Consider the following 26686-nt stretch of genomic DNA (forward strand, 5'->3'; position numbering starts at 1 on the left):
GGTATACAGTTTTACCTAATGACCAATGGGGTAACAGAGGCAGGTGACTGGCAAAGGCAGGAAGGACAACTGGTGGACAGGAGTGGAATGGTAGGTCAGAAACAACAGAGAAAAAGGAGTATAAAACAAACCACAATGGTTTCTTTAAAACAGCAGAGTTATTGGGTTCAATTAAGGGTATTTATTAAAATCTCTAGTGGGCTAGAGGGGAAAAAAAATCAGAATTTTAGTTGAATAATCCTAAATGCTTACATTGAGGGGTTTGTTTGTTTGTTTGTTTGTTTGTTTGTTTGTTTGTTTTACAACACGCACAAAAAGGCTATTTTGTCAAAAAGTAGCATAGATGATAGCTATCTACATTAACTTTCTAAAGTTATGACACAGCTGACAGTTGACCATGTACTTAAACGGTTTTGAAATGAATATATTTTATTTTCAGGAATTTAAACATTGAAAAGCATAAATAATGTATTTAATCATCACAACACTCCCAGCCTGTCAATGCTTGGCCAGCTGCCCTACAAAATCGCTCTCGGTACTCCTCCAGTGGTAGTTTGGAGGTTCAGGGACAGCATGTCAATCTATTCTTGTTACATGCATTGTGCCTTTTCAAAATAAACCTCTGCTTTCACAGAAAATGTACAGTTTCCATTTATTACATGCATCCAGTGTATTTTCAAAATAAACCAAGAGCTTGGGTAAAGACTTAATTTTTAGGTTTACTTCTGTCGGTTCAGTTGATAAAAGCACATGGTCAGATTTAAGAAAAAAACATAATGGTTTAGCTTTAAAAAATGTTTGTTACTAATGTAAAGTAACCTCACATGCCATACATTACTACAGCATAGTATGCTACACATACTAGCACACGATGTTGTTATTAAAATAACTTGACCGACTTTTGGTTTTACACACACAACAAAAACAGCAGTCTCCTGGGTGAAAGTCCGAAGTTTGTTTGACACATCCACCTCCTTTTCTACCCACACCATGCAGACTTTCTTGCTTGATGTACTACAGCAGTTGCTCTAAAATGTCAGAATGGACTGCCACCCTACATTTCTCATACCCCAGTTAAAGAGTGCCTCGAAATCTGGCACCAAGGGCAACTGACTACAAGCTGCATTTGATGAGCTGGGACTGACACTAGGTTCACCATTATAGTTTAATATTTATTTTTCTCCTTTTTTTGTGTTAACATATAAGATTTTATCACTTGTTGAACATTAATGTCTCACCACAATAACTTAACCCTCCCCCACTAATTATAGTTATTATTATTATTAGTGCTGGGCCGTTAACGGCGTTAACGTGCTGCGTGTAGTGAGATTCTTATCGCGATAAGGAAATATGTAGCGATAAACTATTCACTCAAGTTGGGTCTATTCAGTGAGCAAGGCACCAATTTCACTTTGTTGTTTAAGCGCGGATGTATACCTGGTTGAATTACGCGGAGGGGGCGTGAACAAGGCAGAAAAAGTGTGTGTAACGGGTCACATTAGACCGCCATCGAAGCTGAACATGACAGATGCTGTGAGGCCGGGTTTGCTTCAGGGCAAATTTGTTTTCAAGAAGCTTCCCGATGGAAATGTCGACAAAACTAAAGTTGTTTGCACCATGTGCAAAGCGGAATTAGTTTACTGTAGGAGTTCCTCGAGTCTGAAGTACCACCTAAATGCAAAGCATCCACTAGCTGACATTAGCAAGGAGGAAGCCGGGCCAAGCAGCACCGATGTAGCGGGGACAGGTCGTGTTCGTCAAACTACAATGTTCGAGTGCAGCCGAGGCAAGCCCGTCACCACAGCTCTATCAAGCAAGCTAACTAATCTCATAGCTCAATGGATTGCCGTCAACTGCCGGCCTGTCAGCGTGGTTGAAGATGATGGGCTTGAGTTTATTCTCCAGGCGGCCACCGGTGACCCATCTTACAAACTACCGGCGAGGCGAACAATCATGAGGAGAATTCATGACCAGCATGTCGCAGAGAAAGCCGCGAAAGAGGAAAAGTTGAGAGGGGCTGTGTTTGTAGCATTGACTGGGGACCACTGGACATCAGTCAACAACGAAAACTACCTCGGTGTTACTGCGCACCTCATTGATGTCAGCTGGGAACTTCACTCGTTCGCCTTAGGTATTGTAGTGAGGAAATGGGGGGGGTCACCCTCTGCCTATGGAGAAGTGTGGGGAGCGATTCCCACATACCTGATGACTGATGACTGTCACCTGTGCTCGGATGGGGGAGGGAGCACACTGACTCAAAGGTGGGCAGAGTATGGGAGAACGGCGTGAAGACGAACTCTTGTCCGTGGCTGCGGCACCGTGGCGGGGAGGGTGCTGTTAGCAACTTTTAGTGTTGCGGCGAAGACAGTTGAGTGGGGGAACCGTTCCTGTGTTAGGAGGGGAGGCTGGATGCCTCCTTTAGGTAGCGAGGGACCGGGGAGTAGAAGGTGCCTGTGCAGCGTTGGGCGGATCAGCAACCTTCCTGCCCAACAAACGCTTCACGCCGTTCAGCCGCTGCAAGCAAGTTATCCACCATCACTGCTTTGGCGTCTTGGCTGTATTGACTGTTTCTTCCCATGTGCGCTTCCTGACTCTACGGGGAGGATCAAGACTTACACCCATGGGGGTGTAAATCGCCAGGCCGGCGAGATAAGTTTAATCGTTAATTTCTAATGTTACGTGATATTTCAGAGTTTGTTATAAGTGTATTTATTACTGTGTTAATGGTAGATTTTTGTGACGTGACACCCTGCCGGGGCCCCATTTTAGGGGCAGTATCTGTGACTTTGTTAGCCCTCTGCCTCCCCCTATTGTTTGGAGTGGGTTTGACCTGCCTACAGTTTGGAGCAATCCATATTGGGTGCTGTGCATTCTGATAGTGTTTTAGAAGTGCATAGAGTGCTGTTTTGCTGTGCTGTGTGCAGTGATCTTTGTAAGGTGTGAGCAAAGTTATCTTAATTCACTTGCAGTGTTGTGTGTTAAGGGATGGGGAGGGCTGTCAAATTATTTAGTGGTTGACTTCTATGGGGATTCCTGTGTGTGGTTGTCTCGCAGCTTTTATGAATTTGTACTCTTAATAAAGGTTATTTGTGTATTGCATTCCTAGCCTTTGGGGTGTATGTTGTCTTGCCTCTGACGCCGGACCAGACCGGATTTACAAAGGTGGTGGCAGCTTTATGCCATCTTAAATCTTTAACTACCAGCAACTATTACAGTATGTTATGTTTTGTAACTTAGCTAGCTACTTACAGTTTTAGCTAGCTAACGTTATTGTGGGTAGCTAACTTTAGCTTGTCGGTTGCTAACAGCGAACTTATTCTGAGTTACTCTCTGTCTTAGGTGTCATAAAAACAGAGGAGCGTCACGTCGCTGAAGCGTGTGCCAGGCAGTTTCTCAACGTCGCAAATCAGTGGGGGATAGCTGACAAAATCACCACTATTGGAACAGACAGCGCTCCTAATATGATAGCTGCAGGGAGGATACTGCCCTTCGAGCATTTGCTCTGCACCGCGCATCTTGTACAGAGGACCATTGTCATGTCCCTTCGAGACGGTGGTTTTGATGGTGTATTGGCTAAGTGTCGTAAAGTGGTGGGACATTTCAGGCATAGTCCAGCAAACACAGACGAGCTGAATGCCCAGCAAGCCCTCCTTGGACTAGACCAGGAGCCACTCGTGCAAGACATAGCAACACGCTGGAATTCGACCCTGGAGATGATCAAGCGCGTGAGACGCAACAGAGACCCACTGCATGCAACGCTGACCCAGCAGAAGCACAATCTGACCCTCCCAACAAATGCTGAATATGAGAAGCTGGCAAAGCTGGAGAAACTCCTGGAGCCATGCAGGTATGGTCTACAAAGAAAGCTTGTTCATGGATAGGCCTGCAAGTTCTTGTAAAAGTCATTTTGTTTTTAAGAAATGCATGCCCTTAAATGTAATATGATTCAGAACTTGCTGTAAAATAGAGTAATCTGAGTAAAAATGAACTCATTTATTTCTGTTGCTCTTTGTCTGTGACTGTGTGGCTGTCTGTGTGTGTCTGTGACTCTGTGTGTCTGTCTGTCTGTGACTGTCTGTGACTGTCTGTGTCTGTCTGTGACTGTCTGTGACTGTGTCTGTCTGTGACTGTCTCTGTCTGTGACTGTCTCTGTCTGTGACTGTGTCTGTGACTGTCTCTGTCTGTGACTGTCTCTGTCTGTGACTGTCTCTGTCTGTGACTGTGTCTGTCTCTGTCTGTGACTGTGTCTGTGTCTGTCTGTGACTGTGTCTGTCTCTGTCTGTGACTGTGTCTGTCTGTGTATGTCTGTGTCTGTGACTGTGTCTGTCTCTGTCTGTGACTGTGTCTGTCTCTGTCTGTGTCTGTGACTGTGTCTGTCTGTGTATGTCTGTGTCTGTGACTGTGTCTGTCTCTGTCTGTGTGTGACCATGTGTGTGTCTGTCTGTCTGTCTGTGACTGTGTCTGTGACTGTGTGTCTACATCTGTGTAGGTACATCACTGAGCTCCTTGGTGGGGAAAAGTATGTATCCTGCTCCGTGGTTCTACCTGCCCTGTGCCGTCTCCAGCAAGCAATGAAGATCTCGGATGATGATCCTGCCTACATCGTGCGATTCAAAGCTGCCTTCACAAAGGACCTCGACCAGCGGAGAGAGAAGACAAACCTGGAATGGCTGAAAGTATGTCATGCTGATTAGAAGATTACTGTGTTGTCTGACCATTATAAACAGTTAGGCCAGTAGATAAATTGATAGATGAATAGGCCATGAAAAAATAAGGAGGTTGGATTTAGAAAGTTAAATTTTCATCAATCAATAATTTTTTTTTTTTATTCATCAAAGGTGGCAACTGCTTTGGATCCACGATTCAAGGACCTCAAGTGCCTTCCCAGAGCAGAGAGGGAGCCAGTGTGGGCAAAGCTGAGCGAGTTGGTGAAGGGAGAAGAATCTGCTCAGCAGCCACCCAGGGAGGAGAACCCTGGGCCACCTAAGAAGAAAACAGCCCCCCTACTGATGGGATCTGAGTCAGAGTCAGATGAGGAGACACCAGTAGACAATGCTGTGGAGAGGTACAAGGTAGAGCCCAGTGCCAGCTTGGAGGAGTGTCCACTGAAGTGGTGGTCGGAGCATGCTGCTGTCTATGGTAAGATGGCCCACATTGCCCGGAAGTACTTGGGGACTCCTGCCACAACTGTCCCATGCGAGAGACTGTTCTCTTTAGCAAGCCATATCACACAGAAGAGGAGATCAAGTTTGGCACCGGAAAATGTGAACAAGCTGGTCTGCCTGAGTGACTGGTGGAAAAAGGAGAAGCAGAGACTGGAGTGATTGGCTCAAGCCGTGTCACAAAGCTACTGACTGTTAATGGTCTTCTTCATGACCTCTAATGTAGGCCCACAGTTCGATTAGGGTCATGTTATCAGAGGCTGCACCCGCTGCTGTTCATTCCAGTTAGCAGGAAAAAGCTTTTTCCACATGGAGACAGAACCTGTGTTCCGAAATGTCTGTGTTTAACAAAATAAAAAAAAGTTAAACACCAAAGTAAATCTTATGGAACATTATTTTTCTTTACCAAATATTATAGTAGAACAGCTTTCTCAAGCAGTTTGTGATGCATTTTCATCATTTAGATAGATAGATATTATTTTGAATGTCTGGCAAAATTCAAATCTATAATTTTAATCTAGATTAATCTAGATTAACTACAGGATTGCAGTGAGATTAATCTAGATTAAAAAAATTAATCTATGCCCAGCACTAATTATTATTTATTTATTATCATTATTATTATTACATACTAAAAATGCTGTGCTTGACCTACTGATGTTGCATGCAGCTGACCAATAAGTATGAACCCTTCCACCTTTGTATAAACAGACTCTTAGCTTTAATCGGTAAACAGCAAGCTGATAACCACCTTCGTGATCTTGGTATCATTAAAGTTCGAGCCAGGTAACCTAAAGACAGTCTGACCAGTTCAATTCAGCTCAGTTCAGGGTCCCATTCAATTTTTCCTACAATTTCAAGGTTTAAATGTGACCTAAGGGGGCTTTGGAATGTAATCACGTTCCTCTCAAAGTGTCCTTTTATCATTTAGGACACCTGTCAACAAAACAGCTTCCAGGCATTGCCTCCTCTATGCACACACTAGTAGATAGAGACATAACCCAGAGTGCAGTGAGATAGCATCATTCAGCAACACACCATTATCCCTCTTTACCATTCTTTCCCTAGACTCCACTAGACTTTAATCATTTATTAATTTCCCTTGTGGTCTGAGGGAAGGCATCATGGTCTGAATTTAAACTGCCAAGATCAGAGGATTGGAGTGTCACTTTCATATATGAGAAAGAATATGGAATGTGCAGCTTTCAACCCAGCAATCAGGCAAATCCACCACGGACAAGCATAGCAATATAGTCGTGAGTGTTTGCTTCAGGGACAGCATATGAAGAAAAATTGAGTCACCCAAAATTTGTTGACAGTTTTGCTATACCATCTTGCTCTGCAAAAGTCGAAACATGTGTGTAGTTAGTGGGACAGCATATTATCGTAGTCATTCATCTATTGATATCCTCCATTGACCCTGCATCAGTAGATCAGGGGGAAAAGGCACCTGAGACAGAAATGGAAAGACTCATGCATTTATTTAACATGTGCAGGGGGCAGCAAATGTAGATTTGGCAGTGGCTTGACTGCCTAGATCCATACTAACAAGTGGCATTGACAGCAGGCCTCTGGAGATCAGCCCAAAGCTCTGATAGACAACACCAGTGCAGATGGGTTTGGCAGAGGGGGTTTCAGCCAGCCCAGGTGGTCAAATAACAACACACTGTCATGCCCCTTGGCGTGTGACTCCAACGCCAAAGGCACTCTTTGGCATCCTTATGAGACCCACCAGGCTTTCAACTAACATCAATGTAAACCCACGGCAGTATTTGATGCTCAGAGCAACTGATATAGTATAAAAGTCTGTGCGGTCCTTGCAGTTGTCAATGTAGTTACGCCTTGTTTCCACATAGTTTTGTTTAGTATATGGCGTACGCCCCTAGTGTAAAATGCATTCTTTATGAAGGTATGAAAACCCCACCACAGAAATGGCAGAAAGTGTTTTTCGCTGTCTAATCTTGCAGAATATGCACGTACAACAGAACAAAGACAAAAACAGATTCAACAATGCATAGTGACAAGCATGTAAGGAGGTTGGCCTGTCAGGTGTGTAGCAAGTTTTATGAAAAATTTTGTTAAAAGATGAGTAATCGAATATGCATGCACTCCATATGTTACACAGCTAGTTACGACTGTTACCTAGCTTGAAAATTTGTATTATTAGAGCTGTATTTATCAATCTGTTAATTTAAGTATGCTAACTTCCTGTGGCACAGTGTGTACAGTGTGTCTGAAATCTGCAGCAAAAGTTTACATTTTTTGACAACAGGCACACAGAGCTGTGCAGAAATAGTTTTGGCACCTTAACCTAACTGCCACAGTTTGACAACTTTAACCATCTTACAAGTTTTACCCACAAGACAGCCATGTGTCCCATGTGTCCCAGTGCTGATACCATGGGATGAAGGCATGAGAAGGCAGCAGTATTTAAGTACACAAGGAAGCCCTGAGCAGTATTTAAGTACACAAGGAAGCCCTGAGCGTTATAGACACAAGAGTGAAGCCAAACCTAGTTGAGTGTCATTCATTTGCCAATTCGATCTGACAAAACTAAAAAGAGAAATAATTTATCTGTCACTCATATCACTGATTAAAATATGATTTCTTGTATTTTCTGAAAGCTGAAGACTTTTTTTTTCAACACATGCAACATGCAGTCATTTTGCTTTCCTGTGTGCAGTGCAAAGTGGTTTTTCTAACAGCTCAATCTGTATGCTGCTGGGATGTTTTGGGCAAATCAGTGACTGACCAGCTCTCTATCTACCACATGCTGGAAAATTCAAGCTTTTCAGAGAAGCATAATTAGGGTGAATGAGATCAAATAACCTAAATCAAACTTTCTCTGGTTTACCCATGTCCTGTTTTTTCCATAATCCTAAACTTCCTTGACCAGAGAGGGAACAAAGCGGTCTTGCCTCCTAATCATCATATTTATTGATGTTTTATTCATTGCTGTCATACCTGGAAAATGATGTGCCCTTTGTGCATTTTACATGAGCTGCCTTAGGGCATTTTCTGACTCTTATGGAAAAATCCATGCATCCAAGCCTGCAGATTTCAAACTCTCCTGTTGGTGCTGATGGTAATACCCCAGACAAACTCAGTCATACCCAACAGACAGCAGACAAAAATTTCAACATAGCTTTGATAAATATAACTATCACTCAACAATAAGTGCCAGTTAAACAGTCAAACTTAAAGCAACATTGCTGTATAAAATATGTTTTGGCCCAGCAGTAAATTCCTATCTTTTCATCACCCCACCTTAGTTTCTCTCCACTAGCTACTGGTGATTTTCAGAATTGATTTCACTGTAGGTCTATCCCAAATTACATCTGTGAACTCCACGTCCCTTGTGACTGGGATCACAGGCTAAGGCTCTCTAGCAAGGGTCTCTTGCTTTTTCTTAGATCCAAGCAAGCAAAAATTGTGAAAGAGTCTCAAGAACTGTCATGGCTCCCCAGCTTTAAATACCCTGCTTGAGGAATTCAGGTCTCTTTAAACTACTTTCAGTGTTTCCCCTACAACTGTACAGGGCCAACAGGAACCCTCATCCGGCCAACAGAAATATTTTTAAAGTCAAATAAACCCCCCGCCAAATAGCATTACAGTGTTTTATTTTCAAAGAATGTGACGGTGACATCCGGCTGTGCTCATGTTATGGGGCGCCGTCTTGTAAGGATCGTTTTGTATTACCTGTGCTTGCTACAATGCTTCAAGCAATGCTATTTTGACAAACTAATTCCAGTAAACAATAGGGATCCTTACGACTTGGCCAAGGCTAAATTACAGACCCAGATGCACTATCTCTGCTCTCAGACCTGGACATTGTAAACCATCTCAGTTTTTGAGTGAGTGCGTACACTTTGCTAGTAGAGATAACAAAGCACTTAGCTCACAAGATGGCGCTGCCATCCCCCTGGCATGACATACCCTCTCATGCTCTATATTCGTCCTGCATTGCATTCTCATCTCATCTAAACTGCTAAAATCAGTTAAAATGGAGATTTTGGTAGGTTACAAACACGCATGGTAATGAATGACACAGTAACGTGCTTACAAATTCAGAATTTTTATCATAAGTTGAGCTAAACCAGAGAACACTTGGATATAACAGATTGTTAACACTATTTTGCCCTTAATATTCACCATGTTAATGAAAACTCTACTCCTCATATTTGGTCCTGGTGTTCTTAACCACTATTTTGGGAGTAGCAAATAATGGGAATAACAAGTGAACCAAGTGAAAGTGGCATATTTCTTTTAAAATTAGAGCTGTGCAGTGGATCTAATGTCACTTCTAAAAAAGGTATTTTTCTTTTTGAATAAGTACTGTGCAGTGGATCTAGTTATGCCATTATGAAGAGTGATCTGTGTAAATTTTTGAAAAGTAACTGATAAATATTTGGAAAAGTAGGCTAACTTTAAACTGTTAAATTTGAAAATGGAGTTTAGTGTAAAGTTGAATTAAGATGCCTTATGATAGACTTGATGAGTAGGTGTTTGTACTGTTTCCGTGTCTAGACGGCACTGTTTGCAGTTTTTCTCTCTTTCTGTCTCGCTCTCTTCCTCTCTTTTATAAACACACGCACACTGAAACCACAGCACTACAACACCTCCTCTATTTTTCAGCAGCGACAGAGCAAGAGTGAGTGGATGATTTTAAAGGATGTCTTACATCAACACGATTCCAACAGGGAAAATAGTGTCTGTTCTCAAGCCCTGAATGAATTAACTTTTCATGAGGCCGATGGTTATTGATGAACTCCTGGATGTCCCAAAGTCTTTTTAAGTCCTGCCAAATGGAACCGCGATAAAGCCAAGTAGTTTTTACTACAAGCACATACACAAACACAGGGTTGCAACACACAGTTACACACTTAAACTCACAACCAGTTCTGAGAAAAGCCTGAATATAAGATGCCTCCTCTGCCAAGGCACTAAATCATTCATCTAAAACCCCAAAGTAAATAAGAATTAGAACGTTTTTTTCTTCCTTTTCTCATGAGTCAATCCAAACAACAGCAACAACAAAACACCTCGGCAGTGCTCCGCGAGACATTCTCAAACGGCTTACTGTAATGTTTGATGAATCACATATTTATATCTATTTGCATAAACAATCTTTCAATTCATCCGCCTTTTATTGTTTAAATGTCACCCGTCAGCTGTCCTGACCCATCAGAAGCATCAGTGTTGCTGCACAAATAACACTGAATTCCCTTTATGAGCTGCGGCATCCCACCATGAAAAAAAAATTGAAAACATTCATCCAAAACTTTAATGGAAGGTTGGATGGCGGAAAACAAAAGGCAGACAACATAGTCCAATGTGTCCCTTGCTGACAGAACACAAACCAAACTGCACTGCTTGAACCAGACTATACTAGCTGTGTCCTTTTCTTACTTTATCATATAGCTTTTTGTGATCATGTCACTAAATTCCTGCTCTGAGGGCTGATTATCACTTACTGAATGTGCAACCCAATAACTAGATGTGTCTCTCTACTAAGGACATGCATAAAATAGCAATGTCACCATTTAGATAAACTTAAATGATAATGTACTTACATGTACATTTTTTAAGACATCTTACCTCAAGAGGAGAGTCTAATGTAATGTTGTGACGAGTAGAAAGGGAGATGAGAAAAACAGACAGTACAATGGGGTAGGTGCACGATAAAATATCTGGATTCAGATCAGGCTAATAAATAATACTCACCAGCAGGGATGAGACAGATGCATTAGTTCAATTCACTTAGCAGTAATGCTGGTGTTGGAATAGCATCAAAACAAATGATCGCAATCCTTCCTTGGACGTGTCTTTCTGGCTTTTCATGGAAAAAAAATGTTTGGCACTCTATTGCAGAAGAGTATTATGAATTCAAAGCTTGAATGGATTATCTCTCTAATGTGTGATAACAAATAAAAATTTATCCTGGCACAGTGGACTTGTGCGAATATTCCTAAGTATACAGACTGAAGACCACACAAAGCAGTATAAAGTAATAAACCTCTCTGCTGTGTCAGTCAATTTTAGTTTGTCAAATAGCAGATGTCAGAGAAAACAGGACGTCCTTGGTGTTGCATTGTGATTGATGACGAAGACTCTGTGAAAGCAAATGCGTGTCACAGAGACTGAGTGCTTTGGCCTCCATAAATCTGGGGATTAGGTTTGGGTGCATGCGAAGACCACCTCCTTGCATGTACCCAAGCCCCATCCACAGATTTATGACAAGGATGAACAATATTTACCTATCCAAGAGTCAGTAGTCAGTCCTCTCAGACTGTTGAGTGTAACTCATTACATATTTCCACATGCTGTAGGGGAGAGTGATAATATGACTGCCACTGAGTTGGAGAGATTAAGCTTGAAATGAAGTTCTGCCCTCCTCTCAATACTTGCCTCTTAAATTACCATCTCATTGGTGAAATATAGTCTTTGCGTTAAAATGCTGCAGTGATGATCATTCTCATGCAAGTATAATGGCTATAACATGTTTCATTTTCAGATCTATCCTGACTGTCAATCCATCTATGTTCCCCCCCCATCTATCCCTCTGCCCTCAAATTGGAAATTAATTGGACAGGTCCGAGTGGCAGCTGACAAGTCTTGCTTGGCAGATGTGACCAGGAAACATGAGCACAATAGCTCCAATTGAACAGACTGGGGGCCTTTTCACAGCCACAGATGGAGCCCTATAGAGAAAGGGAAATTATGCAACATAACGGATGAGGAAAAAGATTTCCATTTCAAAAATGGCTTCTTGCTTGGATGTGGTTCAAGAGTGATTTAGTTGAGTCTCCCTCACTTGTTTGAAAATCAAATTATTTTGCAAACTGGAATGTTCTTGCAAGTATATGCTGAGAAAGATATACACAGTATGACAATAGCATGTATTCACATAACATGTCTCAACAACTATGGGAAGGACTGCTATGACATTTGACAATTACCCCCCTAACCATAAACTCTGACATCTTCTGTCACTCTGAAACTTTCATCTAGTACCATCATGAGATCAAAATGTCAATTTATCTAGTAGTTGCAATAACTACAAATCTAAACAAGTTTTTTTTTTCCATCAGTTTAAAATGCATGCATGCTATATAGTAATCAGCAAATGTTAGCATGCTAACACACTAAACTAAGATAATGAACATGGTAAACATTGCACTTGCTTAGCACCAGCGTGGTAGCACGCTGATGTGAGCATAGATTCCCTCTCTGTTTCAAACCCAACTCCTGACTGGAGCTGGGTAAACTAATCAGGCTGCTTGACATTAAACTCCATACAATACATTGTTGAAATTTGGGAGATGTGTGCATCAACTCTTCTGCAAGCCTTAAAATGCTTCTCTGTGTAGGTTTGTATAAACACATATGTGTATATCTGCAGAAGCATAATTCCATCTTCTGCTCTCCTCTACAAGGCACTACATTTACTTCCATCTGTGCACAGTCCAGACAATACATGTGCAAGAGGCCAGCACTAACATCACTAACCTTTACAAAGTGTGATACAGGGCGAGGCTATTTAGAGAACATGAAAATCCCTCCTTTACATTAATATTAGAACTGTCAAGATGCCAGTTTGTGAGAAAGAAAATGTGTAACATTATAGTATAAATATTTATTCCTTCTTTTGACAAACCTAATAAAATATTACTGATCTTGAGTTATTATTTTCCTGTTTGTGTGTGCTTTTTTTTTCCTTAAAGTTCAAATAGGAGTTAAAGGTGACCTCTAGTTTTCTGGAAACCAACTTTTAGCTGGAAGCCATGAACATAAGAGCTCATGTTTTCATGTGCACTTTGGTGTTCTCCACAATGCATAATTGGCAAAACAAATCTGTAATATATTAACATAATTTCTAGAAAGCAGGGCTGAAATTGGGCATCTCTACTCCTAGGCTTCAGGACCCAAGTCTTTTTCTTCTCGAGTATTATTTTCTGCAAAGGTTAGTGCCTGTCGGATTCATTATAGAACTGACTATTGCTTGTCTGGGTATAACCCTATTCCCATGAGTTCTGTGGGTGCATTCAGTGTCAGTATTTTTGCCAATGAGCCCAAAGATGCTTTTTAGCCGGTTGTGAAATTCTCTAATTCAATCAACCATTTTCACTTAAAATATGACTCCTTCTTGATTTGTTCAGTGTGGGTAGCATCATTCCCCACACATAAACCATCATGTTGAATTCATAAAGAAATTGAAAAGACATGTGTAACAAAACACATATAATAGGATGTGCAGCACATCAATTAATTACTGTTGTAGCCCTGTTTAGCAAAGCACAGCAGGTGTACATCTAAATTCAAAGTTTGTTTGGCAAAATTTTAACAAACTTGCACGGCCACTAAGCAGTAAACAATATAATTGACAAACTTTTACCCCCGTGAGCGAGTACTAATATACATCAATATATGTAGTCCTGTGGGAAACAGATGCATTCAATTCCATGTCCCTCTTCTTGATAAGTAAGTGAATTATGGCTGAGCATAAGAGTGCATTTTGAATGGCATTTAAAGTGTTGCGTGAAGAGCATTCCTAGGACAGTACAGATATAAACTACTTTAGATTTCACAGCAACATTTAAATCGCATTTGAGTTCTCTTTCAAAGCCGTTTACTCCATAATTTATGAATGCCTGTCCTACTTTAGATTTGACTTAAGAGGAGCAAGTCACATCCCTGCATTTCCTCCCTTTACCTTCAAGCTGAAACCTGATTAAAAGCCTCCCTTGATTCCGTCCATTTCCTAAAAGAGGCAATTAATCTCATTAATGTGTATATGTTTATATCTGTTTTGAGCCAGGTTCAGGCTGAAACGAGCAAAGGGCCGCAATGATGTGGGCTTGTTGCTACACTGGTGAAAAAAATTAAGTGCAATCCAAGAAGTCCAGCCCGTCCTTGACTTTGAAGGCTCATCAGATGCCAAGTTGTTTTACAGCAGAGTTTACTCGTATGAGGCAGGACTTTGTATGCATGGAAAATTATTATCCGAGCCATAATCTACAAAACAGTAAACAGTAAAATTAGCACCACGCTGTGCTGTTTACACTACGAGGTATTCTGCCCAGGCTGTACTGTGCACTCATTTGAATGGCCAACACAGTGTGTTGAGGATGCACTGTGATAGAGCAAAAGCTGAGCCGTGATCGACTTTTTGCCTCCAACTTTAAAGGTGCAAAATACAACATTCAGAGTCTGGACTAGGATTGCCTTCACACAGCTCTCACCTCTGTTGTCTCTAGTGGTGCTAACAGCACAAACAGTGCTTACAATTGCAACAGTGTTGAGAAAGCTAGCAGCATTAACCAGAGGGTGGCATGGTTTCCTACACATCAGAACATTAAACGATTAAAACGTGCTGTTGCATATTAATTTTATATTTTTGCTGCTAGACCATTTACTAGGAGCACTATATGAATATATACACACAATTCCATTATCCATTGCACAACAATCTCGGACCACAGAGCGCACTCCAGGCACAGATTGAGCAGCAGAACATAAGAAACAGTAAAAGTGAATCTCTGACTTTCAACGGACAGCCCTAACTAAAAGTTCAATTATCCATCCCGCAACTCAAACTCCTCAAACTTCTGCTGGGGTAAAGAAAAAAAAAAGACTCATAACGAGTTCTGCCTGTGCTGCGTTCACACAAAAACATCTGAATAAGAGTCAACATTATCAGAAGTGCCTACCCTATGACCCCAGCACAGAGTGGTGACAATTATCTGGCCAGTGGGACATGAAGTCAGAGACCTACTTGCAATCACATGCATGTGCAGCCAGCCTGGCAATCAAAACACAGAACAGAGAAGCTCATATTAAAACACACAGTGACTTCATTTTCTGCTAAGGGTGCCATTACCCCACTATATCTTTACATAGCAAATAGCTGTTTGCTGTTATATTAATGTTCTGTATGTCACCTTAGACACTTGTATTTACTGATGCTTTTCAAAAGAATGAGAGAAGGAAGAGATGTAACATTGGTTATTTCAGGTTGCACAGGGGTGATGAGATATTGAGTATCTACTGACTGAGAGGGAATAGATGCATTTCAACAGCTGGTGGCAGTAATGGTCTCTAACAGGAGGCAATACACCAATAAAAAAGGAAAAGAAGATCAAAACCTGGTGTAAACATACAGGTTTTAAAGCATTACATTTACAACATAAAAAGGTTGTGCAAATGCCACAGGTGTATTGTCTGTTTTATGGCATGTAAACAAAACCATGATAGTTTAAAATGAAAACTCAGCAGGGTACCAATTTTGGGAAAAAGGTGAATCCACAGTGCATACATAGTTCCCTATTGTAACCCTGCTTTTCATTTAAGCTGTTAAACAATGTATTTTTACAAAAATCTTACTAAGTACATCTTAGACAACAAACTAATCCCCTCTCTGCACAATCAACAGTGGATATGGACGCATTCATCCCCTCTGTGAGTGAGAGATAATGCTCATAAATTGGAAAAGCTTAATGTGAAGCTGTTTAACACTTAACACTAATGGCTCAAACACATTTCTCGCACCTCACTGAATGCAACATGGCCACACCTGTTGTATTCCTTACTTTGTGATTGTGATTATTGTGGGGGATTATGAGCTCCTACACTTTGCCTGCAAAGACATTTGCTCAGTATTTAACTCAGCATCCATTCTTGTAAACGTCACAGTGTGACACCGACAATATGTGACAGATGAAATGCCGCACAGGCTACTAATACTCTCCTCCTCCATCTTTCATAAAACCCAGCTTTAGCGTGATATGCATGTCGTGACACTGCATTTAAAGAAGGCAGTCGCTACAGGAACGCAGACAGTAATTAAGCGGCGGCATGCAGATGGCGTTTAAACAGCAAGGCGCTTGGGGGAGTCAGATCAAAATGACACTAAACCAAACAAAATACAGTGTGTGGATGTGTGTTGTGGATGTGTTGCTTTTTTATAGTCTGACAGTGTTATGTTAAGCACTGTGGGGCAATTCTCCAGCTGAGAAGAGTTATCTGTGTTATAAGGAAATCTCCCATGTGTTCAAGACATACAGAGATGCAACGTGATCTTCCAAGACATAATTAAACCTAGTTATAGTCATATACTGTACAACAGAACTAGACAGCATATTTGATACAGCAAGCAGTTTCCCTAATCCCTCCCATGGTACTGGCCTGAGCATTAAGCAACTGTACAGAGCAAAATAAAATATTTGATGTATTCTTTGAATAGCCCCTTGAAGGTCTTACACTTAAACAATTTAAATGCAGCTGTTTTAATTTCATATCATCTCTAAATAGCTAATGTGTGCAAGACAAGAGAAAATTACCAGCATGCAGTGGTGCAGGAAGAATTCAGTTCTTTTACTTAAGAACAAATACCACACTGTGAAAATACTCTATTAAAAGTAAAAGTCCTGCTTTGAAAATGTTACTTAGGGTAACAGTAAGTAAGTATAATAATGAAAATGTACTTTAAGTATGAAAAGTAAAAGTACCCTATTTAGAAAATGTAAAAAAAAAAATAATAATAAAATAAAAATTCAAAAACTATTCACAAAGAAAAAAAAGAAAAATCGAAAACAACCACTACAACAACACACAAAAAAAACTGTCAAAATGACTTAAATGTTTATTTTAAGAAACATTTAAGTCATTTTGACAGTTTTTTTTTTTGCCAAAGTACCCACCACTGCCAGCATGTGAAAAGCCCCAATGGTTGTATGAATACACACCTATCTGTCACTATAGCAATAACCGAAGATAAATTAAACAATAATTAGAAACAACAGGCAAATATCATTTTAGAGCAACATTTTTCAAACTGTGAGGCAAAATGTGTATGGGACATGTAGGCTACAGGCTGGTGTCCTCCGCACAACAGGAGGTTAGTTTTTGTGGTTTTGTTGTTTTGGCTAGCTCACTAACAAAGACAGCCCTGTACGCCCGCCACGCCACACTTCTTCTTCTTCTCATACTGTAGTCAAATCTTAACACATTAACAATAAACACAAATTTTAAAATTCATAATAACTTACCCTTTCCATTGATATAAATATCTCCGATGTACATCTGGAGTAAACGTCCATTAATCCGTTTTGAAGACACTCCTTGTAACTCCAGAAGTCGCCCGAGAAACATCGCGTTTTTAAGTTTTCTTCGGTGTTTAAGTAATTCAGTGATAGTTGTCTGCAACTTATTGGTTATAATGCAAACAAGAACTGCTAACAAATAATTCGGCATGCGTTTCCATGCGCAAATTTACCAAAATGTTAACAAACAAAGGCTTAAAAAAAGCAGGGGTGAAGTTGCAGCCTAAAGTAAAACTCACGGAATTCAAAGCATAAAGCTGTTAAAGGCTGTTTACAACGTTTACATCCACCAAGCCAGGACTTTTTCACGACAGACATTTTGCTTTGTCGTAGTAGATAACGCGCAGGTGTATTTGATACCATTAGTGGTGGCTGCTTTCCATTTAGGGGAGGCCCTGCTATTGTGCATGCTAGCTCACAGGAACAGCTCACTGGGACAATTAATGGAACTGAGCCATCAATAATGTTTATCCAGTTCACCTGTGCTTTCCCTAACTGTACATTCAAAACGTCAAAACGATAACGATTAGCCCTCAAATATAAGTAAGACCTGTTCAAGAGCATTTAATAAAATAATCTTTTTGTGAATTATTTGATATACAGTGCATTAAGTGTAGACAGTAACCTACTCCTTACTCCAATAGAGTTTGTCATTACAGACTCTGGGCTACAAGCTGTTTCCTTTTTTAAAATCTGCATTAAATTTACATGCACACATTTTAAGTGTAGTTGTAGATGAGGATAATGTGATGGAGAACAGGGCTGTGTTGCTTTTGTTCATATAAGGCCTACAGGCCAAAAACTTGTGTGACATGGGATGAGAGGCATGTAAAGTTAGGCGAAAAAAACATAAAACAACATGCAGTGATTTGAAATGGGTTAATTAACATACATGCCAGCAGACTTAGCCTACTTTTCATTTTTGTACTGGGACTGTTCAAACTGTTTCCAATGGGCCTTAGAAAATAAACTAGACTACTGTATTGTTATTTTGTTTGAAATGTATAAACACAAATGGTCAGAAGAAATACCAAGCAAACCAGTACTGAGAACATATTTGGTTATTAAGCAGATTTTAAAATCCAGAGCAAAAAGTTACTCCAGGGACATTTCAAGGATTTGAGGACACTGGAGGGGAACTCAGTTTTTTAGTGGTTTCCAGATAATATTTGAGATTTTAGATCTGTGGCTATGTATAAAACATTCAGGGGTGAAACCTTGGGTGCCCAGGCCTTATGATGCCACTGTGCAACCATGAACCTGACCAGAGGTCAAGCGTACTTCTTTTGGCTGTATAAATCAGATGTTTTACTGTGTGTTTATATATATATATATATATATATATATATATATATATATATATATATATATATATATATATATATATATATATATATATATATATACTTTAACATGTTGATTTAGTTTAGTTTTTGTTTAATCATTGAATGAGAGGGTTGTGTTGTTTGCAATAACCAATATTATACACACTGTATGTAGTCTTGCTATCCTTTATTTCTCCTGCCTCAAAATGTAGGTAGTGTCCTCTAGCCAGTGTGAGCTGGGCACCCTTTGGTGTATGACACTTAAATAACAGTGTGCTATTCAATACTATATTTATTGTGTGTGGAGGAGGGGGCGAGTGCATTGCACTAAAACTTGCTACCATCTGCCTTAACGCTGTTATCTAAAAGCCATTACAAGAGGAAGTTGCACAAATTCCTCTGCAGTACAGAGTGGGAACTTGCCAAAAACACCCTTTTTCACAGAGACCTGTAGAACACTGTGTACTGTCCACAGCATTTATACCAGCCTAAGTGCTTTGGGCAATGTGTCTCCTTATCTCTTCGAGTCAGAACTCAGGGCCGCAACCGTTTGGCCCTCTTAAGGTTCTGCAATGCAGGAAGGGGTTCTCTGGGTTTGCTGGGGTTGCCTTTCATTTGATAATCATATGGCGTCACATTTATTTCTCTGTTTGTCCGTCCGTTCTTTTGTCCATCCATAGCACTAAATGACTTTATTGTGTTGAAACTGGAAGAAAAAGGCAATGTGACCCTCATGAGTGCATAATGACAGTTTCACAATGAAAAGGAATTGGACATCAAAATGTTATTCATCTTGTTTTGTGTTTTTGATACATCAGGGAATTTTTTTCTGTGACAGAGGTGATGCACAGCAGAGCTTTGTGCAGCTGACAAACAGGTTATTTTAAGTTTTATTTTTTTCCACACCTGCACCACTGGGATTTTGCATGTGGAGTAAAGGTGTAGAAGGTGGTCTGGAAACATTCTGAAACAAAAGGAAAACAGCTTATCTTGACTGCCTTGATTACGGTCACAATAGCAACATGGCCCATCAGGATCTCACATATTTTAAGACCAAACGTGACGTGATTTTTGACCTTTCTTTTATGTTACTTTCTTGCATGTTGTGGTTTGTCTACAAATTAAAAATCAGTTGGCAAAGTCTGTTTGAATGATTGAAATATGATTCTCTATTTTAAGACAAGAGACTGTTCCCCCAAGAATAACAACAGCATCGGCTATTTGAGTAAGAGACCTAATATGACAACGTCCATTTTCAAATTTCATACCTTATTCCTCTGGAATAACATGAGTGTCGAGAAATATAAGTAAACATGAACACCTCTCTCCCAAATCCAAAAACTAGAGTGCTAAATCTCTGACAACTCTGATGTCATAGAGTAGAAAGTCTGAAGTTGCTTCATACGTAGACCATGAAATGGGCAAAATGAGTATATTGGTACATTATGAATTCCTGTATGTTATTTCTATGGCTTAGAATTGTTCAATTAATATTTGTGAACATATACTACTCTCTCTCAAAGCCAGAAACCAGAAAAGTCCATCTTGAACATGTGATGTGATGATGTCAAGGTCTGGAGCAGCTCCGCAGACAATGAATAGGAGCTTGATTTTGTGGCCCACAGATTGCTTGTTATTGTTTTTTGTTTGTTTTTTAAAGCTAGATTGGTTTTATCCTGTAGGGCTCCTGGTTTTGAAAAAGGAAAAAGTATGTATACATATACTGTTTTATATATACTGTATGTGTATATATATATACACACACTGCTGCTGCGGTCAACAGCATTGCAGTGGACAGCTGAACTCCAGCTGAGGCTGGAATATCTAGTTTATACATCCAGGATATGTACCGATCTATAGTCTACATATATTAAAAATATAGGCCTATATTATTTAATATTGGGATTCTTCAACACACAAGCACACACACACACACACACACACACGTGATTTAAGGGTAATTTATGTGTACAGCAAACATGATTTTGATACTAGTTGACGTATTTGTTGTTCAAAGAGCATACAACCTCAGCAAAAGCTTCTGAACCAGTTTTTACTCTGGTGTTTGAGTTATTTATTTATTTAATCTCTCTTACTTTTGGTTTCTTTGCCTGCCTCAGACACATGCTTCTTCTTTTTTATGTCTAGTTCAGACGACTGTGTCGAAGCCTGAGGTTTAAGTGGGATTTGTAAAGGAGGAGAGCCTTGGGGCTTGGTGGTTTAAAGTCTGAGAGTGAGGTTAGAGTTTGGCTTTGATTTTACTAATTTTATTGATGTTATTGCTTGAAACTTAAGTAAATATGAAATGACAAAGATAAAAAGATGTTTCAGTCAAGAGAATGAAAAAAAAAACCCAACTGTCATTATTCACACTATTTATAGGCAGTTTTGAAATCATGACTTCCACGGCTTAGTCTCTCTCATCCAAACAGCGGGGTCAATAGTTTTCTTCTTGTACTATCGGTTACATGGGAATGCAAGCCTGCAGTTTACTGTGTGCGTAATGTTACTGTTCACTGCAGGCAATCAGATGCACAAGGAGACTTATTATCACAAAGCTCAAGAACACTCTATTATTTATTGCTTCTGAACTCCTGAACTGTGAGGCAAACTTCTCTCAGACTTCTCTTTCTGTAGGGACATTGTTATGCACCTAAATTCATGGGACATGTGCACACATTAATCTGAGTGACCCTTTTTAAACTTGATAGCAGTCACTTTATAAGTCATATTATTGCCTCTAAACTTTGAAGAAGATCAACTTTTATATTACAGTAAAATGTCTGAACATTTAGCCGTGGCTGCAGGGCCTGACTACAGGGCAAACTGGGCAGCTACCCCAGGGTGCCAGACCCTCAGGGGCCCCAGAGGCCTTTAGGGTTATCTGTGTAGTGAATATTTTATGATAATTTGATTAATTACACATTTGTTTGGTAATATGCACCACTAAAGCAGAATAACATTTGAAGAGTGAGGGCCCTGAGGTTTTTCCTGCATTTTAAGTAAGTTTTAAGCCCCATTTTTTAACACCTTTAATATTTTACTATGTTGACATATTGCATACTGTTAAGTAAACAGATTTGGAGGAATGTGTGTATTTTAAATTTATTTATTTTTCTTTGCCCTGGGGTGCTTTGGCAGGTTAATCCAGCCCCTGGAGGTTGTAGCTCAGCTGATAGAGCAGGTTATCCATTACTTGTGGTTATTACTTGTGTTTCATTCCCAGCTCCTGAGTGACTTTCAGCCAAGACACTTAACCCCAAATTTCTCCCAGTGTGTGTGTAAGGCTAAAAATATTAGTGTCTTTGAACCAGAGTGTCTGCCAAATTAACATAATAGGGCATCAGATTAACACATTTAGAAGATTGCGCAGCCTTGGGAAAATGTATTGATATGATGAAATAAGCTGTGGTTTTTATATAAGGCTCAATGTGATTGTTTAAACATGTTCTACTCAGGAGCAGACACTTAACCCAAAGTTCAAAGTGTTATTTCCTTCTTTCCAAGTCTTTATTATCCTGCTCACATGGTGGCTTATTGTAGTTGTTTGATGAATAGTTATCCATAGTTGCTCAAAACAGCCAAGAGCAAAATCGACTTCCTCTCTCTCTCTCTTTCTCTCTGTTGCAGGCCATGGCTATAACTTTTCACATTTCAGTGTTGTGAATTATTGATATTTTCTTTCCAGCCATTCCATCACTTTTCTCTCTGCCTGCAACAGATTAAGGCTACCTTTCAGCCAACTTTTAAAAATGTGGAAAAGTCTGACTGTCAAGTCTTTTGAACTAAGTAAAAAAAAAAATATTTATGAATACTTCTTCAAGTATGTTACTGTATGCTACAATATGTAATAGTCGGTGTGAAACCAACTGAGGAATTACATAGTAATTAACGCTTGTATACTGGCACAGGTACCGCAGATGTTTCAGGATTCTTTACACACAGTTTGGTTGTCAAAGATGTTAATGGATTCTTTATATAAATCTACAATAAATGCTGATTAATCAAGATGTCAGAGCGCTTTATGACACAGAGTGAGTTTGAGTGATGTCTGCTGTTGTCTTCACTCTGAATCCAAATGAAAGACAAATCAATAGCAGAATTGGAATGAGGGAAAGACTGTGCGGCAACAGCAGGCTAAAGGCTCACATCACCCAGAGAGGGTTGCAAAATCCAATTACTTTGGTTAACAAGCTGACCTTCGCACATATAATGCCACTGTGTCCCCTGGCTTATTTTCTTGGCAGAGCGTAAGCACTCCAGGGCCTCAACAAAACTCTAAATATTGCAGTGATTGCACTCAAAAGTAATGTCCGCTCAGTAGCTTTGAGCAAGCATAGAGGAACTGGCTGATAAAACAGGCTAATGACAAACTAAGGAGGGTTTCTTACTTCAACCAAAAAGCCAGGAAAAGTAGTGAAATGTGTTTGTGTGCATTTCTGTTATGTTTTATGTGTATTGGTTTGCCTTCTACAAGAGCACTTTCACTGACTTGAATATTCATAAATGAATGTCATTACAAGGCTACTTTTTTCTCATCCTTGAAGCAAGGATCCTTGGAGCCAAAAATGAAACATGCTGATATACAAAATAATCCCTGGGAGCATGTCTGTGGGAAAGCCTCCCAGCATTCGCCAGGGCAGTAGTCTTATGAAGATAAATAAAATTTAATATGTGTTCCTGCCAGGGATACCACAAAATTTAGTTTGCCGTCTGATACTAAGTAATACCAAGTCTAGAATCATCAATATAAATACATTTTTGTTATCAGTAGCCACTAATATAGGGGAGAGTCGCCATAGTTGCAACACTATTCTCTTTTCATAAGACTCAGACATTTTTTTCCCCTGAAAAATGACATTAACCCTTTAAAACCTGGATAGACATTAGTTCTCTTGTGCTGCATTAAGATGCAAGATGATAATAATTATTTATTAATTAATTAATTAATTTATTTATTTTTGTTTGCTTAATTTCAGGTAAATTTCTTGTAACTTTTTATTAATTTCTTGCTAATTTTTTGGTCTTTTTTTGCTGTCAATGTTTTTGAAAGAATTCAAGCCAATTTGCTTAGGTTTCAAAGGGTTAAACGGATTCTTTCATGGTGAAACAACAATATTTCAGTCAAGCAACTGTTTCTAAATTTTTTGCATATCAAGGATGTGATCAGAAAATTATAAACATAATAATAAACATAATAATACTTTCTGTTCTGACACCTACGTGCACTGACAAAACGGCTGTATTCAACGAGTTGGGTTGTTGTGCATTGCCTCTAAAACTGACACGCATATCACATCACTGCGAAAAGTGCCTCTTTGCATCCATTTCTGCCACAGACATTACTGACAATGTGGTGGTATTTGACAAGCTGGGATTGAAACAGGCTGGCTGATTGTATTGCTGCCAATGTACAAGGAGAAATCATCACCTCACTACTTCCTGCCTGTAAATTTAAAGTAATCATAATGTACTGCCATTCTTCATCACATCACTATCCTCACTAAAAGGGAAACGATGATATACACAGTGTGTTCAAATTAAATTAATACACATTTAAATTATGGTTATTGTCTTTATGCAGTCTGGAAAAGCTTTTAGATGAATTGATATGGATACGGTTCCTACTTAATAGTTTGTTACATGTATCTACGCAAAATGTAAGTAAACAAAAATGGGCTTTCACTTTTTACAGATAATGTATGTGGCAGCTTTAGAAAAAGATGCTTTCTCCCCCCGTCCTGGTGAGCCAACAATGTATGCTTCCAAAGATACACCTATTAGCATAATTGGGTTATTTACACCACTAGGGGGGTAAAAAAAATAAAAGAATGAAACATATCAGCCCACAGAATAATGCTCCAGCTCTTGCATTAGCTTTGCAACCCCATGGGAGGTTGTGCCAAAAGTCCTCTTTGGATAAGCAACATGGATTATTGGGCTTCTCAGGGTGATGAGTTGCTGAAAGCCCCACAAATCCCCCCGTTAAAACACACTGCCCGAGTTTCACAGGCTCTAATAGAAATAAGATGTATATAAGCTGAGTCTGCTCAGAGCAAGGTTAGCTCTCAAAGTGGCCCTGAAGCGCTGACTGGCAATTTGGTATATTTTAAGCAAAAGAAAAAAAAAAATGGAATAAATATGTCTTTAATTTGGGCTCACAAGTATGGATAAAATCTGGCTAACAATCTCAAGCTTTCATCGTTTTAACTGCTATACACTGGACCACAAAACAAACAAACACACAAACAACAACAACAACAAAAAAACCCAATCTTTTTCTGCCCTGGACAAAAAGCTGAGTTGAGAAACAAATGGCTCAGTTGTATCCCACATCCGCATGTCCAATCCTCAAAACAACCACCTAAGGATAGAATGCACAAACAACAAGTCTCTCCCCAGCATATAAATGATCTAAAGGGGGCTTCAGCAAGGCAGTCTTTCAACAGCAACAGTATACTTCTCTCAACACACTCCAACACACCAACAAATGCTGACAGGTAAGACAAGTTGTAACAGCTTTGACGGGCTGCGCTCAACTTGTGGATGTTCACTCACACCTCTTCAATGATTCAGTGCCTCAGCAAGAAATGGCCTACTGTCTGTTTTTTCTGTCTTATTGACATTATTGTCATGTTGATCAGTACAGCACGCAATATTTAACAAAACTGAATTTGGAAAATGATGGCGATGTAGGGCTCAGGGTCGTCCACACCAAGAATGTTAACTCTACTGATAACCATGGGGGCATTCACACTGATGAACAATCTGTAAACCGTGGTGCCAACAACATGCCACACGCTGTTGTGCTGTCCTATAAATCTGGATGTATTTTAATTGACAATTGATCATGTCAGTGTCTCTTTCATTCATCATATTGCTCTGAAAGTGATCCCACTACTACTACTACTACTACTACTTGCCATTGTACTTGTCATTTTAAATGGGGTGTGGTCTAGTTAGAACAATTTTTAAAGTGACATATTTACAGTTACTGTTATAGTTATTGATGTGGACGATCCTTTAGTATAAAATTAAGTTTAGTAATCCAGGATAAGAAGCTTTTAATGTTCAACCTGGCCATTAGACAGCCACTTTAGACAATTATAAGGTCCATCACACAGATGTATTTAAAGATGGACAATGATTGTCCGGCTTACTCCCACTATACAAACATTAAGCCAAAATATCCTGGAAACAGTAACTGCCATATTGGTTCAAGTTCATGCCCTTATACCCACCCAACCAATCACGAGCAGCGCTGCTAGCAATAAATAACAAATAAGTCTGCTCCCTTCGCTAACAAGGAGGTGACAGGGTTTTTGACCTTTACTGCAACCAGCCCTCAAGTGGCGATCCAAATGTTTTGTCTTCATTTTTAGGGAGCTCTTATGTCATCCATCTTTATATAAAGACAATGGTCCATCACAGATAAACACATGTGAAGTATGAAACTAAAGGGCTTATACAGTAATATACAGGTACACACATATCCAACCAAGGAGTTTGACTTACACTATTGATACATAATATGTTCAGGAGTATAAATGGACCCTGTTTTACACAGCTAAATTTAAAATCTTGTTCTTAACACCACTGATATCCCCCAAGAAAACCTTTTCCCATACTCAAAAAAACTAGGTTGCATCACTTGCACAAATGATCAGGTTCTTTACACTTAGAATTGAATCAGTGCAATGAATACTCTCAGTCTATTACATCGCACTGAAATAATCTTGCACCTTTGAAACATGAAAATGATAATCACCTCAGTCAGGGCTGTACAGTTGTCATATTACCTCTAACATACCTCCCCTGTCATACACCTGTATATACGTCCGTCACTTCAACTCCCCATTCGTGCTGCCTGCTTTGTGCATGTTCCGTCCGCTCCATTTTCCCTGATAGACAGATGTGCAGTGCACATCCTCGGCACCTCCGGGTGCCTCTGGGAGAGCAGCATGCCGAAGGTGCCAGGGAGCAGACAGCTGTCAGACTCCAGCAATGCATCCCAAGTAACCTCCCTGTCAATGAGGAGGACAACAAAGGAGGCTGGGTTGACCCGTCAATGCTGCTGTCAGATGCACCAGAAATTTGA

General features: G+C 39.8%; 2 protein-coding genes across 4 annotated transcripts in view; one reads left to right on the plus strand and one right to left on the minus strand.

Annotated features, from left to right (window-relative positions):
- ikzf2 (IKAROS family zinc finger 2) overlaps positions 1-17621 on the minus strand; it is a 101527-nt gene extending 83906 nt beyond the window's left edge. For 2 of the 3 annotated variants that reach the window (XM_088083131.1, XM_088083130.1), the window contains exon 1: positions 17210-17621. The gene's annotated coding sequence lies outside the window, so the exon portion shown is untranslated. The remainder of the gene's footprint in view (positions 1-17209) is intronic. The other variant, XM_088083128.1, reaches the window with a different exon arrangement.
- LOC148188496 (E3 SUMO-protein ligase ZBED1-like) lies at positions 1522-26686 on the plus strand. The gene is made up of 5 exons (XM_088083864.1): positions 1522-2131; positions 3340-3847; positions 4490-4676; positions 4839-5164; positions 26497-26686. The coding sequence occupies exons 1-5, from the start codon at positions 1522-1524 to the stop codon at positions 26684-26686; spliced, it is 1821 nt and encodes a 606-aa protein (XP_087939990.1).

Source organism: Plectropomus leopardus, chromosome 10 (assembly GCF_026936395.1).
Source record: "Plectropomus leopardus strain MGB_pleo_1.0 chromosome 10, ASM2693639v1, whole genome shotgun sequence".
Lineage (NCBI taxonomy): Eukaryota > Metazoa > Chordata > Actinopteri > Perciformes > Serranidae > Plectropomus > Plectropomus leopardus.